This window comes from Rhinoderma darwinii, chromosome 3 (genome assembly GCF_050947455.1).
Source record: "Rhinoderma darwinii isolate aRhiDar2 chromosome 3, aRhiDar2.hap1, whole genome shotgun sequence".
Taxonomy (NCBI): Eukaryota; Metazoa; Chordata; class Amphibia; order Anura; family Rhinodermatidae; genus Rhinoderma; species Rhinoderma darwinii.
In genome coordinates, this window is record NC_134689.1 from 183,732,931 (window position 1) to 183,748,021 (window position 15,091).

The 15,091-nt window shown below is 40.5% G+C and overlaps 1 protein-coding gene across 2 annotated transcripts in view; it reads right to left on the reverse strand.

Annotated features, from left to right (window-relative positions):
• CTTNBP2 (cortactin binding protein 2) overlaps positions 1-15,091 on the reverse strand; it is a 160,603-nt gene that overhangs the window by 94,548 nt on the left and 50,964 nt on the right. For both annotated transcript variants that reach the window (XM_075857131.1, XM_075857130.1), the window contains exon 4: positions 5,070-6,705. In XM_075857131.1, the coding sequence (XP_075713246.1) occupies positions 5,070-6,705 (1,636 nt within the window). The remainder of the gene's footprint in view (positions 1-5,069; positions 6,706-15,091) is intronic.

Consider the following 15,091-nt stretch of genomic DNA (forward strand, 5'->3'; position numbering starts at 1 on the left):
TTATGGGGAATTTGGTAGAATCCAGTAAGTTTTCTAATGAAACCTCTAAACACGTTATTAACTCTGCCACTGCCAGAAGACTGGGAAAACAAACAAAAGAGAAATTCAAATTTTCATTAGCTAAACATGTTGTGTTATCATAACAAAAACGGATGAGAAATTTGACATAGTTAATGTTATTTGCTGTGCAAAACACTTTTATGTCTGTTAGGGAAAACAGCCAAAAGAGAATGCAATATACACAAAATAAATGTTTCCATATCAGAAAAATTGTTCTTACCATTCAACATACACATCCATATAAATACTTTTCAAGAAAGATACAAATCATTTAAGAAGCAAAAGAAAAACGTGTCATACAAAAGAAGCCAACGAGTGAAGCATTTGCTTAAGCTGGAAAAACATGCAGTAATGGAAAAGGGAGTAGGGACAGAAGAACAGCTTCTGGCATCAGCTTCAGAATGTGGAGATGGTTAATTTGAGAGCCAAAATCAATATTTCAATCTTTTTTGCCCTACTTCCAAGCCAAATCCCATTCATTGGACAAATTATTGCATCTTAAGGAGGTGAAGACAGTGATTTCACAATTTGAAGAAAAATAATTGCATTTTAATACAAACAAAAAAAATATCATGGGGTATGAAAATCTATGAGCTTAAAATTAACCAATAACTCGAATGCATCATGCTGGAAATAATAAAAAATGAGTCATTTAAAAGCAAACTATAGTCAAAACGGCTGCATGTCTTTTATAGCTGTTGCAATTTGCCAAAAGTAGAAAATATATATATATATAAAAAAGTATTGTTTGCCATTAGTCCGTTAGACATCTTTTTATAAATCTAAAAGGTCCAATACACCTAAAATACATTCTTATTAAAGAGCTACTAACAGGGTTAGAACATGTGTGTAAGTGAAATCTCATCATGTGTACTTTACAATACAATCAAGTCTAAACTTTTGGCTTTCGTTACCAAAGGGTTTACAGTTGGCCACATACAATCAGATTATGCTGCTAAGGCGGAGTATCAGGATAAATGTCAAACTTGCTCATGACCCCAGACATCCCATACGCTTGTATAGGTGGCCATATCAAAAATCAGATTGCACCAGCTTTACTACAACCTGATTCTGAGGCCAGGACAGTGGCATAACTACCGCTGTAGCAGCTGTAGCGGCTGCTACAGGGCCCACGGCAAGAGGCACCGCCAGCCTGGTGGCGCTGCTAGCAGCCACTGTGGCTGCAATATTGGTAGCGACGCCACATTCAATAGTATCTGCGTCTTTAGGACGCAAATACTATTGAACACTATGACAGAGGAGGTAGGTATCTCTGTGCTCTGCCATTGGCTACAAGCCGTTCGACGTGCAGCCTATCAGGCGCAGGGACGGGATCCCTGCGCAGGCCGGCATAATGAAGTCACTGGATCACACCGATCTATACAAGGATCCCGTCGGTGTTGAGGAGACTGTGTAGAAGCTCCGTCGCGGGAACGGGACCTAGGTGAGTATAGGTTTTTTTTGTTTGGGGGCACTGTCTACAGGGGGGGGGGGCTGTATGGTGCTATCTACAGGGGGGCTATATGGCACTATCTACAGGGTGACTGTATGGCAGTATCTCCAGCGGGGTGGTATGGCAGTATCTCTAGCGGGGCTGTATGGCAGTATCTCTAGCGGGGCTGTATGGCAGTATCTCTAGCGGGGCTGTATGGCAGTATCTACAGGGGAGGCAGTATCTGCAAAGGGGAGGTGGGGGCGCTATCTACAGGGGGAGGTGGGGGGCACTATCTACAAGGGGGGCTGCATGGCACGGTCTACAAGGGGGCACTATCTACAAGGGGGTGTTACACTGTCTACAGGGGGGCTGTATAGAACAGTCTACAGGGGGCTGAATGTGGCACCCAGGGGAGGGGGGCCCAGTCAAAAGTTTGCTATGGGGCCCAATCTTTCCTAGTTACGCCCCTGGGTCAGACTATCATTGCATACAAACAGGTAGCCATGTTCAAAATGCCTCTCTGATCCTCCCAAACGTCAACATTGAGAAGATCCTCAATAAGCAAATGGTAGTGTTCTAAGAGCTGAACATAAGCGAACCGATCAATTTCAGTGAACAAAAGTGGGGTACTTTATTACCCTAGTGCATAAGCACTAGGGTAATAAAGTACCCCACTTTTGTTCACTGAAATTCTACGGAGTGCTGCCTGATTCTTTTGTTCTATATTTATACGTTAGTAGCTCTTTATATAAGCCAACAAGTATTCTCGGTCTGCTGGCTTTTTTAAACAGTCTACCTCCTATCAAAAGGGGTTTTACAGAAATTAGTGCTTAAAGAGGATCTGTCACTAGTTTAGTAATGCCCAATCTCCTAGCTAATCTAATAGGTGCTGTCACACTGATAACGTTAGTAAGTTTGTGTCCCAAAAAGTTTATTATTTTAAAAGTTATGAGCTTTTTCTAAATATGCAAATGAGTGTATACTAGACGAGTGTGTGTCAACATCAACGATTCTCCTAAGGTGCAGCTACCTCACAGCCTCTGACGCTGTCCTATCAGCATGAAGCTGCTTCACACAGTGTGAGAGACTGAGGCTGGAGGGAAGGGGATTCTCTTCAAAAACAGCCATATCTCAGATTGTGGACCACCTAGAATAGTGGTTCTGATGGCATATGAAAGATGAGATTCTAGATCGCAGTTCTAGCTGTGAAACAACCGGAGGTATCACCAGTTGTAAACACAGTCGGGAATGGAATCTGTATACTTTATGATCAATTGTGTTGCTGGGCAGGGAAGGGGGAAAAGCTGTATGAGCTGATTGGACAGCGTCTTAAAGAAAACATTACACCGCTCAGAGTGAAAAGAAAGAGAGTTACCTCCCATTTGGCAAGTACAGCCAAATACGCATATTTAGAAAAATGCACGTATCTTTGCAAATAATAAACAATTTTGAAAGAAAAATTAGACTGTAGTTATCAGCATCATAGCGCCTAACAGGTTAGTTAGGAGATAGGGTATTAATAAACTGGTGACAGATCCACTTTAAAGTGATCTCTGTGTGTAATTTACATCATACCAAATCTTATCCTCGAGCAGAGATCGTGTGTGCCGACAGCAGTCATTGTTCTGTTTTTTAATTTTAAACACAATAGGGTACATTTACTATTGTTGTTGTGCCAGAATTCTGGCCTAAGTTGCACCTATTTTAACGCAAATCAATTCCAATAAATTTACATTAGAAGAAATGTTTGTGCCTCACTAGACACTTTTCAAAATTGTCTAGAAAAGACGTGTAGCTTAGTGGAAAGAGGCAGGTCCTAAAATGCCCCAACGTGCGCCAAATTTTTTGCGCAAAATACTAGCGTAAACTAAGCCAACCAAGAGGTGGTATAGGGAATATAAAAGTGCCTAACATGTCTAGTAGTATGCAACAAATTTATCATACAGCATGTGCCACTATAATAGATTTTGCACATTTTCTGACACTCCGGTCTAAATCTTAGACAGCATTAGTAAGTCTGCCCCAATGAGTTTATATGAATGTGCCACAAATACTGGTGCAAATAGCTCTATGTACACAATGCATCCATATTAACTAAAATATGGATTTTTAAACAAGGCAATCTTACATTGTATAGCAACAATCCCCAAGTCCTAAGTTCGGGATAAGAATTTCAACATGATGAAAATTACAAAGTAAGAACACATTCAAAGCTATGTAGCAAAACTAACTTCATAAATCTGTTGAACCCCTTTAAATATAGAGCTATTAACAGTTACAGGTTTAAGAAGTGCGATAAAACATCCTAAGCAAACAGAGAAGAAATACTAGGAATTATGACAAGAGGCTCCACAGAGTCTCTGATAAACTTAGTTTTGGCAATATTACATTAAGAAAGTGGTTACAGTTACTGACCTAACTTCTATCAAGGCAAACGCTTGTGAATTTTTATGTGAAGCTGGCCCTCCTAATTGGCAGAATGTTCTGCTTTTTTCAAAACTGCGTGAACAAGTGCAGAGCACAGTAAGCCAAGACTGTTTGATGGAAAATGGCAAATCTAGGAATAAGAAGAAAAGGCAACTTTAGTCCAAAAACAATTTTATATGTAGCTTATATGTTCATGAGCAGCTCATCCACACTTAAACAGAGTCTGCCATCATATGTCAATGGGATCCTTCATATTAGCTACTTGAAAGCACAATACAAAGATATATGCAGTCAAGCACTTGATAAAAATGTAAAATTATATGCTGTATATAAGCAGGACCCCCACATATTTAACTACATTTGGGGGGTTTATAACTGGCAAGTATATTACCTTCTAGATCAGCTCAAGATTTTTATAAAACCTACTGCAAATTGCATCATTGTACAAGCATATATATTGACCTGCTTGCATTGAATTATTAGAACAAGAATTATATAATATATTGACATGTTTAGGAGGAGGATTCGCTGTCATAAGGGAGCTGGCAATGTGTATGAAAGTGAACCTTACAGATAGTGGAGTTCAATTATGAGAATATAACCAGTTCCATTAGCATAATGGAAATGGACAGCTACAGCATTAGAGCAAAGCCTGTGCGAATGTGACAACTAGAGCCATTATCCATTAGATTGTCTGACATAGCTAATAAATATCTAAGCGTCCAGTCCTTTCGTTTTATAAAGGTTAGAAATGTCATCTAACACTAACGCGCACCTTGCACAGAGTCTTTTGATTTGCTGTTCACCCTATCATTTTATTCTTCCATGTTAAATGCTCACACGTTTGTTAAGTTCCTTTTGCAGTTATTTTTAAACTATAAGGTGAATACCACTTCAAATATTATTGTAAGAAATTTGTGCTTGCACTAACCCAATTCTAAAATAAATTCTCTAATCAGTTCAGAGAAGAAAGTGAAGTAGTGCATATTGTTCTGATGTAATAATAAAACAGATTCTCATACCCCATGTATGAAAGGAGAATACAATGTGCTATGAAAAGACTGTTTTGAAGAATGAAAGGTAAGAGACAAGTAATCACAAGCGGATACATTTGGCAGAGAAAACGTGTAAAGCTGATATCCATTACCTGATGCTGTTACCAGGAGGCTGTCTGAATCACATGGTCTATAGGATGAGGCACTAACAGGGTGTATGGAGGAGTTACAGGCAATGGTTGTGGGAATGACAAGGGAACTTTCTGAACATGCAGGTTCGGTCCATCCAGGGGACTGGGAAGGCCAAGCACCCACCTGTGATGCGCCTATGGCTGGTATGACACAGCCTGCAGATGCCACAGGTATATCTATAGATGGTTTTGGTGGCAGCTGAGGTGAAGACTTAGATACAGTATCCTCGTTTACCCTGAATCCATGTCCTGAAGTGGTAGGAGCAGATGTAATGGGCTTATGCTCACTTTTCACCCCAATATTTGGCGGCGTCTTTAATGAAGGATGCGGTGCAGATGGAGTCTGGGAAAGTCCAGGCTTTTTTGGAGGAATAGGTGGAGGATTTCCTCTATCAACTCTTGAAACTGAAGTCGATTTAATTGCATGCGATGGATGCCCAGCTCGTCCAGCAACTGGTGGATATGTACCGGTTTCCATTGCATGTGAGAACCCAGGTCTCAGTTGTGCATTCCCCTGAGGACTAGTAAACCTAGAAAGAACTTGGGTCACAGTATTTCTGGCTATTTGTTTTGCAACTATATTTTCACGGCTGTTGGGCGATAATTCTCTTGTCTGAGGATTTTGAGTCGTGTTTCCATTTTGGTCATGCTCATTGGCATTTGCCTGAAACTTAAACTTGGCAGCCTGGATACGAGGACTAAGACCTGAATTTAAAGTTGTGTTAGAAATAGGTGAATGTAAGCTCTGCATAGACTGTGATAGGTAACTTGGTGAAGCTGGTGGAGGGCAAAATGGAATGTTAGGGTGCGTAGAGGAACTGCTTATCTGTTCTGTTGTGCAGCCATTCTCTTCTGTCCGGCTAAAATTCGAAGATACTGCATGGTTTGTAGGAAGACCTGTTAATGAATCATTTAGGACTGTATGTCTATCTGTAACAGGTTTTGCAAATGCAGAATTTGTGCAAACATTCACCTTTGCATTGCCTGCTATGACATGATTAACTATGGATGGCTTAGCTGCTATAGACAATGGAGACTTCTTTATACTATTTTCAGAGTCACCATCTACAACTAATGTATTTGTCTGGCAAGAAATAGAACGTGATCCAGAACCTGCAGATAGAGAGTGCTTATCTTTATTCTTGCGAAGAAGAGATATATTTGCTTTATGGTCTTCTTCTCTAGACATTTTCAGTTGTTCAATCATTTTCTTCATTCTGTCTATTTCATCTTGTAGTTCTTTGGTGTGTGCTTCTTCTTGAGAGAGCTTGGCACGGAGATGCTCTCTTTCAGTATCAAATTCTGAAAGTTGTTTTTCAATTTGAGCTTCCATCTGTGCTTCCATTTGGGACCTGATCTGTTTTTCAGCAGCTAGGGCTTCTTCTAATTCAGAACCCTTCCTCTTTTCCATTTCTAATTTTGACATTACATCATCAAACCTTTGAGCTTCTTCCACTAGTTTATTAGACAAGAGTTTACATTCTTTAACTAGGATCAGTACAACATGTTTATTTTTGGCGCGTTCTTCCTCAAGACGAGCCAATAGCTTTTTGTGCTCTTGTTCTATAGCTTGAAGCTGACTTTTTTCTGACTCGAGCTGCATATAGAAAAAAAAGCAAACCGTATTATTCTAATGCTACATAAAATAATAATCCTACATTCATCTGTTATCTTGAGTTTATTAATAATATATTAATTTATCTTTTATATGTTCTTGAATCTCCTATTAAAAAGTTACAGGCTCTATTGAATAATATAGCAAACAAAAACATAAGCTGAAAGTAATAGCAGGCATGAAGGGCATTCATAAAACGCCTCAGGCTCTGTTCATATTGACAGCATGACTTCCATTCTAAATAGATCCTGACTAACACTGACAGAACCGAAACGGATACTGACAAATATATTATATTAAAATTAGAGACCCTGAGCCTTTTTAGCAAGTGCATAACTATACAGGGAGCAGAGGCTTGAATGAGAGAGCCCAACAGTCCATCTACAACATAAGAGGAAGTCAGTAATCTAAATGACATGTGAGAATTGGAAGTAAGGGAGCGCATAGCGGCCCAGGAACTTCAATTTATGCCGCTCTTTCTTAGCTACTTAGAAGATAAATTGACCGGTTAATTGGCTTCATGTGAAACAAGCCCTAACATATATGTGTCCGTTTACCGGAAATATGGAAATTAGATTGTGAGCCTTAGTGGTAACGGAGACTGATATGAATGTTACAATGTGTGTACAGCACAGCAGATTATGTCAGCACTCTAAATCTAACAGGAAATAATAGTTTTAGCACAAGGTCACTGTAGCTTTGCAAAGGGAAACCTTATTGTGCTATGTAACCTTTGGGTAGAGTAACTAGAACTGTGTAAAAAGAACATTAACATCCTCTGAGTACACCAGCAGGTTACTGGCTTGGAACCATTATTTCTAATTTCATTATACTATGCACACCTATGTTAATATTATCATATAGCTAAAATTATAAGAATGACATATTTAACTGGTATTGCACAAATGACCTTACTCAGAGGAAGTTCAATCTTCCCTTGGTTTGTGCTACTGAATTAACAGAGCATGTGGTTAATCTACTGGTTAATAATTTATTTGCTTGGAGGACTACAAACCTTATCTCCAAGGTAAAAAACCAACACAATTTTGAGCAGATGCTACTGATAATGCATTCCTCTTTTCTTTGTCATAGATTAACTTATCTGTTGTGTGTTTACATTGACTTACTATGTGAACAATGTTCACATAATAACCCCTTCCCGCTGCATCCATTTTTCATTTTTTATTTTCGTTTTTTCCTCCCCACCTTCCAAAAGCCATAACATTTTTATTTTCCTGTCGATAAAGCCTTATGAGGGCTTAATTTTGGTGGGACGAGTTGTATTTTTTTTAGCACCATTTATTGTACCATGTAATGTACTAAGAAAAGGAGAAAAAAAAAATCTTTTGTGGGGTGGAATGGGAAAAAAACTTTGATTCCTCCACTGTTTTTTGGGTTTTGTTTTTCAGTGCTCACCATGCAATAAAAACGACATGTTAACTTTATTCTCCGTGTCAATAAAATTACGGCTATACCAAATTTATTTAGTTTTTTTTATATTTTACTACTTTTTCAAGGAAAAAACTAATTGTTAAAAATAAAATTTATTTTGTGTTGCCACATTCTGCGAGCCATAAGTTTTTAATATTTTTGGGTACATGTAAGATTTTGATCACTTTTGATTCCATTTTTTTGTGGAAGACGAGGTCACCAAAAAACAGCAACTCTGGCGTTTAAAATTATATTACATTTTTTACTGCATTGACTGTGCAGACTACATAATGTTATATTGTAATAGTTCAGACTTTTACAGATGCGACTATAACAATTTTATTATTATTTTTACAATGCTTTAGAAAGGAAATGGGAAAAAGTATTTTTTACATTTTTTTATATTTTTTTTGTACATAACTTTTTTCTTTTATTAATCCCTCCGGGACTTGAACCAGCTTCAACGATATACTCCAATACTAATGTATTTCAGTAGATCGTGATTCTGACATTCTCCTATTAAGCCCTCAGGGCTTAATAGGAGTGCAAAGATGGCAGACCAGGGGGCCTTAATTAGGCCCTCAGGCTGCATGCCAATCATCAGCACCCAGTGATCCCCTACCAAGCTATGACATAAGTATGCATCTTATGCCGGGAAGGGGTTAAACTATGGATCCGGTTAGGTCTCATTAAAGTAAAAATATATATACCCAGCTTTCCCAGGGTACTTAAGCTACCCTCCCCTTTTGCTCTGGGCCTTCGCAATTGGGTTCTATAATTTAGCTTGTTCGTACTTCTCAGCTGTATATTCTATTGGATTATCTGTTGCTTGAACTTGATCTTGCCATACCGAACATTAACCTTTTGTCAGTGACCGTCTGCCATCTGACCTGACCTATAAATGTACAGACTTTGCATATTGTCTGCTGTTATTATATCTCACCTGTCCACGTCAGCCATTGCCAATGGAGACTACTCTGGCGGCAGCGACCTGGGGATTCTAGCGATCAAGCCCACATCTCTATATACAGAGATTAAAGGGTGAATACCTAGCTATCCCTTAGACACCGCTCCCCAGTTCAGTCCTATACCAAATCCGCAGGAAACACAGAGGGTTCATACCATCCTCTGTTGGCACGGTGACATTCACCAACCTCTGTGGGCTCCATGACATTTTGCTCAGGTCATGGACACCTGCCTGAAGTTTATGACCTGGCCTAAAAGTGTTTAGACAACGTGTCTGCCAAGATCGTTTGTTTCAGTTACTACAAAATGTCTTCTCGCTTAAATACCTTGTCATCTAAAGCACTTGTGGTACAAATACCATTACCTCAAGAAGGTGTTTACACTCCTTGTTTATACATACTGACTTTGAATCAGTGCACAGTCCATTTTAAAGTGATGGGTCATCAGTTTGCCTCTGATAGGGTCAAGGTGGCCTACATCTTGTCTCTTCTGTCTGGAGAAGTGCTGGCCTGGACATAGCCTTTTTGTGAAATGACCCAAATGTGTTTGATAGCTAAATGTTCCTATCCACTTTTAAAAAGGTATTTTAAGAACCTTGTAGGGCATCATCTGTGGCTTCTTCCCTACTCATACTCTGTCAAGGAACATCATCAGTTGGACAATATATCATTGAGTTTTGTACTCTGGCTACAGAATTACAATGGACTAATAAGGCTCTTGTGGACACTTTTTGGGAAGGCTTGGCAGGCCACATCAAGGATGAATTTGCAGGTCGGGATTTACCTACTTCATTGGCCGATTTAATCTCCTTAGCCAACCGTATTTGCATTCAGTTTCGTGAAAACAGACCGTGTCCGTCGAGTACCCCAGCTGGCACCCACTTTTCAGAAACCTCTACTGGCCTGCCCCTGCTCGCCCTGACGAACATATACAGGTGGAAAGACTTAAAGCGGCTCTGTCACCACATTATAAGTGCTCTATATTGTACATGATGTGATCGGAGCTGTAATGTAGATTACAGCAGTGTTTTTTATTTAAAAAACAATAATTTTTGACGGAGTTATAACCTATATTAGCTTTATGCTAATGAGTTTCTCAATGGACAACTGGGCATGTTTTACTTTTTGACCAAGTGGGCATTGTACAGAGGAGTGTATGAGGCTGACCAATCAGCGTCATACACTTCTCTCCATTCATTTATACAGCACATAGCGATATAGCTATAATCGCTATGTGAAGCCACATAAACACACTATAACGTTACTGTAGTGTCCGGACAATGAATATACATTACCTCCAGCCAGGACGTGATGTTTATTCAGAATCCTGACCACTTCTCTGCACTTCTCTGTGATTTACAGCATAGCAGGCGTAGTCTCGCGAGATTACGCTGTAAACAGTCATTTACAGCGAGATCTCGCTGTGCTGTAGTCTCACAGAGACGCTACAGAAGTGGTCAGGATTCTGAATACTCATCACGTCCTGGCTGGAGCTAATGTATATTCATTGTCAGGACACTGCAGTAATGTTAGTGTGTGTGTGTATGAGGCTGCAGATAACGATATAGCTATATCGCTATCTGCAGTGTAAATGAATGGGGAGAAGTGTATGACGCCGAGTGGTCACTGATTGGTCAGCGTCATACACTCCTCTGTACAACGCCCACTTGGTCAAAAAGTAAAACACGCCCAGTTATCCATTGAGAAACTCATTAGCATAAAGCTAATATAGGTCATAACTCCGCCAAAAATGATCATTTTTCTAAATAAAAAAAACTGCTGTAATCTACATTACAGCGCTGATCACATCATGTACAATATAGGCCACTTATAATGTGGTGACAGAGCCTCTTTAAAAAAAAAACAAATGAGGCGTACCAATAATCTATGTCTGTACTGTGGGGGCAAAAGTGTATCATCCGCATATCAGCAAGCTTCAGCCTTCTATATAAAGTCCTACTAGGGACACAATACTCTGTACACCTTTTTTTAGATTATTCTGTTGACGTATGATGCTTGAAAAAGAACCCTGTGTCGGTTGAAACGTTGCAATTCTATTATTTCTGAATTTTTTGGTACATTTCTACACCTGGTGGATTCTGTCACCTTCTTCCTAATTCCTGACTTTGCATCTTGTCCGCTGTTATTGTATCTCGCCTGTCCACGTCATTCGTTGCCATTGGAGACTACTCTGGGAGCAGCAACCTGAGGATTCTAGCGGCCAGTCCACATCTTCGTGCAGAGTCTAAAGAGGATCTGTCACTAGTTTAGTGATGCTCAAACTCCTAGCTAATCTAATAGGCGTGGTCACACTGATGCTAGTCAAAATGGTGTCCCAAAACATTATTTTAAAAGTGATAAGCTTTTTTCTAAATATGCAAATGAGGCTATACTTGACAAGTGGGCGTCAACACCAGCGATTCTTCTGAGGTGGAGCTACCTCACAGCCTCTGACCCAGTCCTATCAGCATTAAAGAGGCTCTGTCACCAAATTTTGCAACCCCTATCTCCTATTGTAGCAGATCGGCGCTGCAATGTAGAGAAGAGTAACTTTTTTTTTTTTTTTTTAAACTAGCATTTTTGGCCAAGTTATGACCATTTTTATATTTATGCAAATGAGGCTTTCTAAAGTACAACTGGGCGTGTATTGTGTATGTACATCTGGGCGTTTTTACTTCTTTTACTAGCTGGGCGTTGTGAATAGAAGTGTATGTTGCTGACGAATCAGCATCATCCACTTCTCTTCGTTACCACCCAGCTTCTGGCAGTGCACAGACACACAGCGTGTTCTCGAGAGATCACGCTGTGACGTCACTTCCTGCCCCAGGTCCTGCATCATGTCGGACGAGCGAGGACACATCGGCACCAGAGGCTACATTTGATTCTGCAGCAGCATCACGGTTTGCAGGTAAGTAGCTACATCGTTCAGGGAAAGCTGGGTGACCACCATTATCCCTCCTACTGGAGTGTGAGAGGTTCATTAGTCACATCCCTAAACACACTCCAGTAGGAGGGGTAATGGTGGTCACCCAGCTTTCCCAGACCCCTGAACGATAAATCTCTCTAGTTGTGCTGAGACTGAGAGGTTCATTAGTCACATTCCCAAACAGTCTCAGCACAACTAGAGAGATTTACCATTCAGGGGTCTGGGAAAGCTGGGTGACCACCATTACCCCTCCTACTGGAGTGTGAGAGGTTCATTTGTCACATCCCTAAACACACTCCAGTAGGAGGGGTAATGGTGGTAACCCAGCTTTCCCAGACCCCTGAACAGTAAATCTCTCTAGTTGTGCTGAGACTGTTTGGGAATGTGACTAATGAACATCTCAGTCTCAGCACAACTAGAGAGATCTATCGTTCAGGGGTCTGGGAAAGCTGGGTGACCACCATTACTCCTACTGGAGTGTGTTTGGGGATGTGACTAATGAATCTCACACTCCAGTAGGAGGGGTAATGGTGGTCACCCAGCTTTCCCAGACCCCTGAACGATAAATCTCTCTAGTTGTGCTGAGACTGAGAGGTTCATTAGTCACATCCCCAAACAGTCTCAGCACAACTAGAGATTTATCGTTCAGGGCTTTCCCAGTACAGTTGCATCATGTGTCGTTCATACAAGAGGAGGGGAGCGTCCGGGGGGGGGGCCGTCGGGGGTCACGAGAGCGGGGGTCTGTGAGATAGAGAGTGGGACATGCAGAGACACAGACCTTACCTGCAATGCAGCTGGTCTTCAAGATGGCGCCTGCTCTCTCCCTGCAAACAGCTGCTCTGCTCTGTGTGACTCTGACCTGCGTCTGCGCAGTACAGAGCCAGAGAGCAAAGTCAATGGAACGGCTCCCAAGAGAAGTGTATGATGCTGTGCCGTCACCGGAGCGTTGGGAGAATGACCAGACATCGCCTCCAGCCAGGAGGCGGCTGGAGGCAATGTCTGGCCATTCTCCCGTTGCTCCTGTGAAGGACCACCTGGATGAAGTGACGGCACAGCATGATCTTGCGAGATCACGCTGTGCTGTGACTAAAGCTAGACATGAATGAGAAGCGTATGACGCCGATTGGTCAGCGTCATACACTTTTCTTTACAATGCCCACTTTGTTAAAGTAAAAAATACGCTCAGTTGGGCTTTTACAAAAACTTAGCATAAATGTTAAAATGCTCATTACTTTGTCACTAATAAACGTTTATTTTTAAAAAAAAACAAACAGTAGTTATCTACAACACAGCGCCTATTAGATTAGGTAGGAGATAGGAAAGTTTGAAACTGGTGACACAGCCTCTTTAAGATGAATGTATTTTAACCCCTTCAAGACTTAGCCTGTTTTGGCCTTCATGACGAAACCGATTATTCAAATCTGACATGTGTCACTTTATGTGGTAATAACTTCGGAATGCTTTTACCTATCCAAGCGTTTCTGAGATTGTTTGCTCGTGACATATTGTACTTTATGTTAGTGAAAAAATTTGGTCGATAAATTCAATATTTATTTTTAAAAAACACACAGCGAGTGCCGTAACTTCAGTCAAAAAAGCTGTGTAAGGGCTTGTTTTTTGCGGGACGGGTTGTAGTTTTTACTGGTACTATTTTGGCGTGCATGCGACTTTTTGATCCCTTTTTATTGTATATTTTGGGAGGGGTGGTGACCCAAAAATTGTGATTCTAGCATTGTTTTTTTACGGAGTACATCGTGCGGGGAAAATAACAGTTTTATAGTTTGGGTCATTACGAACGCGGTGATACCAAATGTGTGTACTTTTTTTAACGTGTTCATTTTTTTCCTATAAAAAAAAAAGACTTATTATAGAAAAAGAAAAGCATTTTTTGGTTTATGTAACTTATAACTTTTATTTTTACACTTTAAAACATTTTGATTATCTTTTTTTTTTTAAAGGAAGGGTATCGCGAAAAAACATTTTTATAGATAAATTAGCTTTTAGTGTTTTATTAAAAAAAATTGTGTTTTACTTTTTTTTTTCAAACTTTTTCTTCTCTATGGGGGCTGCCATATTTTTTTTCATCTCTGTATGTGTCGATTAACGACACATACAGACATGGAATACGGCACATAAAGCCCCATAGAGAATGCAAACTCTATGCTGTACTCCGTCTGTGTGGGAACGGTGCATACAGTCCAAATGGAAGGTCTTCGGCCGAGCGACATCCGGCGCCATTTTCTTGTGGACAGGAAGCCGCGGCCGGACAGTAAGAGGACTACTTCCGGTTGCGGCTTCCGGGCATGTGTTCAGAGGCAAGCGGAGGGAGCAGAAGGACCAGAGGGAGAGGCGGCGGCAGGAGCAGGTAAGTCATATTTATGTATGTTTTGTGTTATAACCACAGTATGTAAGCCTACTACACTGTGTATTCGCTCAAAAAATGGCGGTACACAGTGTAGGAGGCTTGAACATTCAATCCCCCTCCTTTCTCCTGGCACTAGCCAGGATAAGGGAGGGGGGATTCTGTGAGCTCACTAGAGCGTGTGTGTTTACACCAAATTTGCAGCATAAAGCAATGTGGTTGCTTTACCACATGCCAATGCTGCAATTTTGGGAATTGCTCCCTCTTGTGACCAGCACAGGGAAATGTTATAAATTAGAATTTAATTTATAATATTTCCTGACTTGTGAAAAAATAAAAAAAAATGATAAATGTCTAATCATGTATACACTAACTGTTTAACTAAAAAAAAACGACATTTTCTAGTGACACATTCCCTTTAACTTTTTTTACTTGTCCCACTAGGGGACATTTAGACTTGCAGCTCTGATCGCTTCTAGAACACATAACACTACCTACGTAGTGTAATGTGTTCTGCCATTGTGACGTGACAGTCAGTCACTCCATCTTGAAGATCCGGGGTTGATCGGGGGTGTAATAGGGGGATGCTGCCCCTTATTTAGACCATTTCTCTCTGCTCTCACAGAATATATAACTGTTTTTACAGTGATCGCTGTTATTCATTGAATAACGTTGATCACGTGA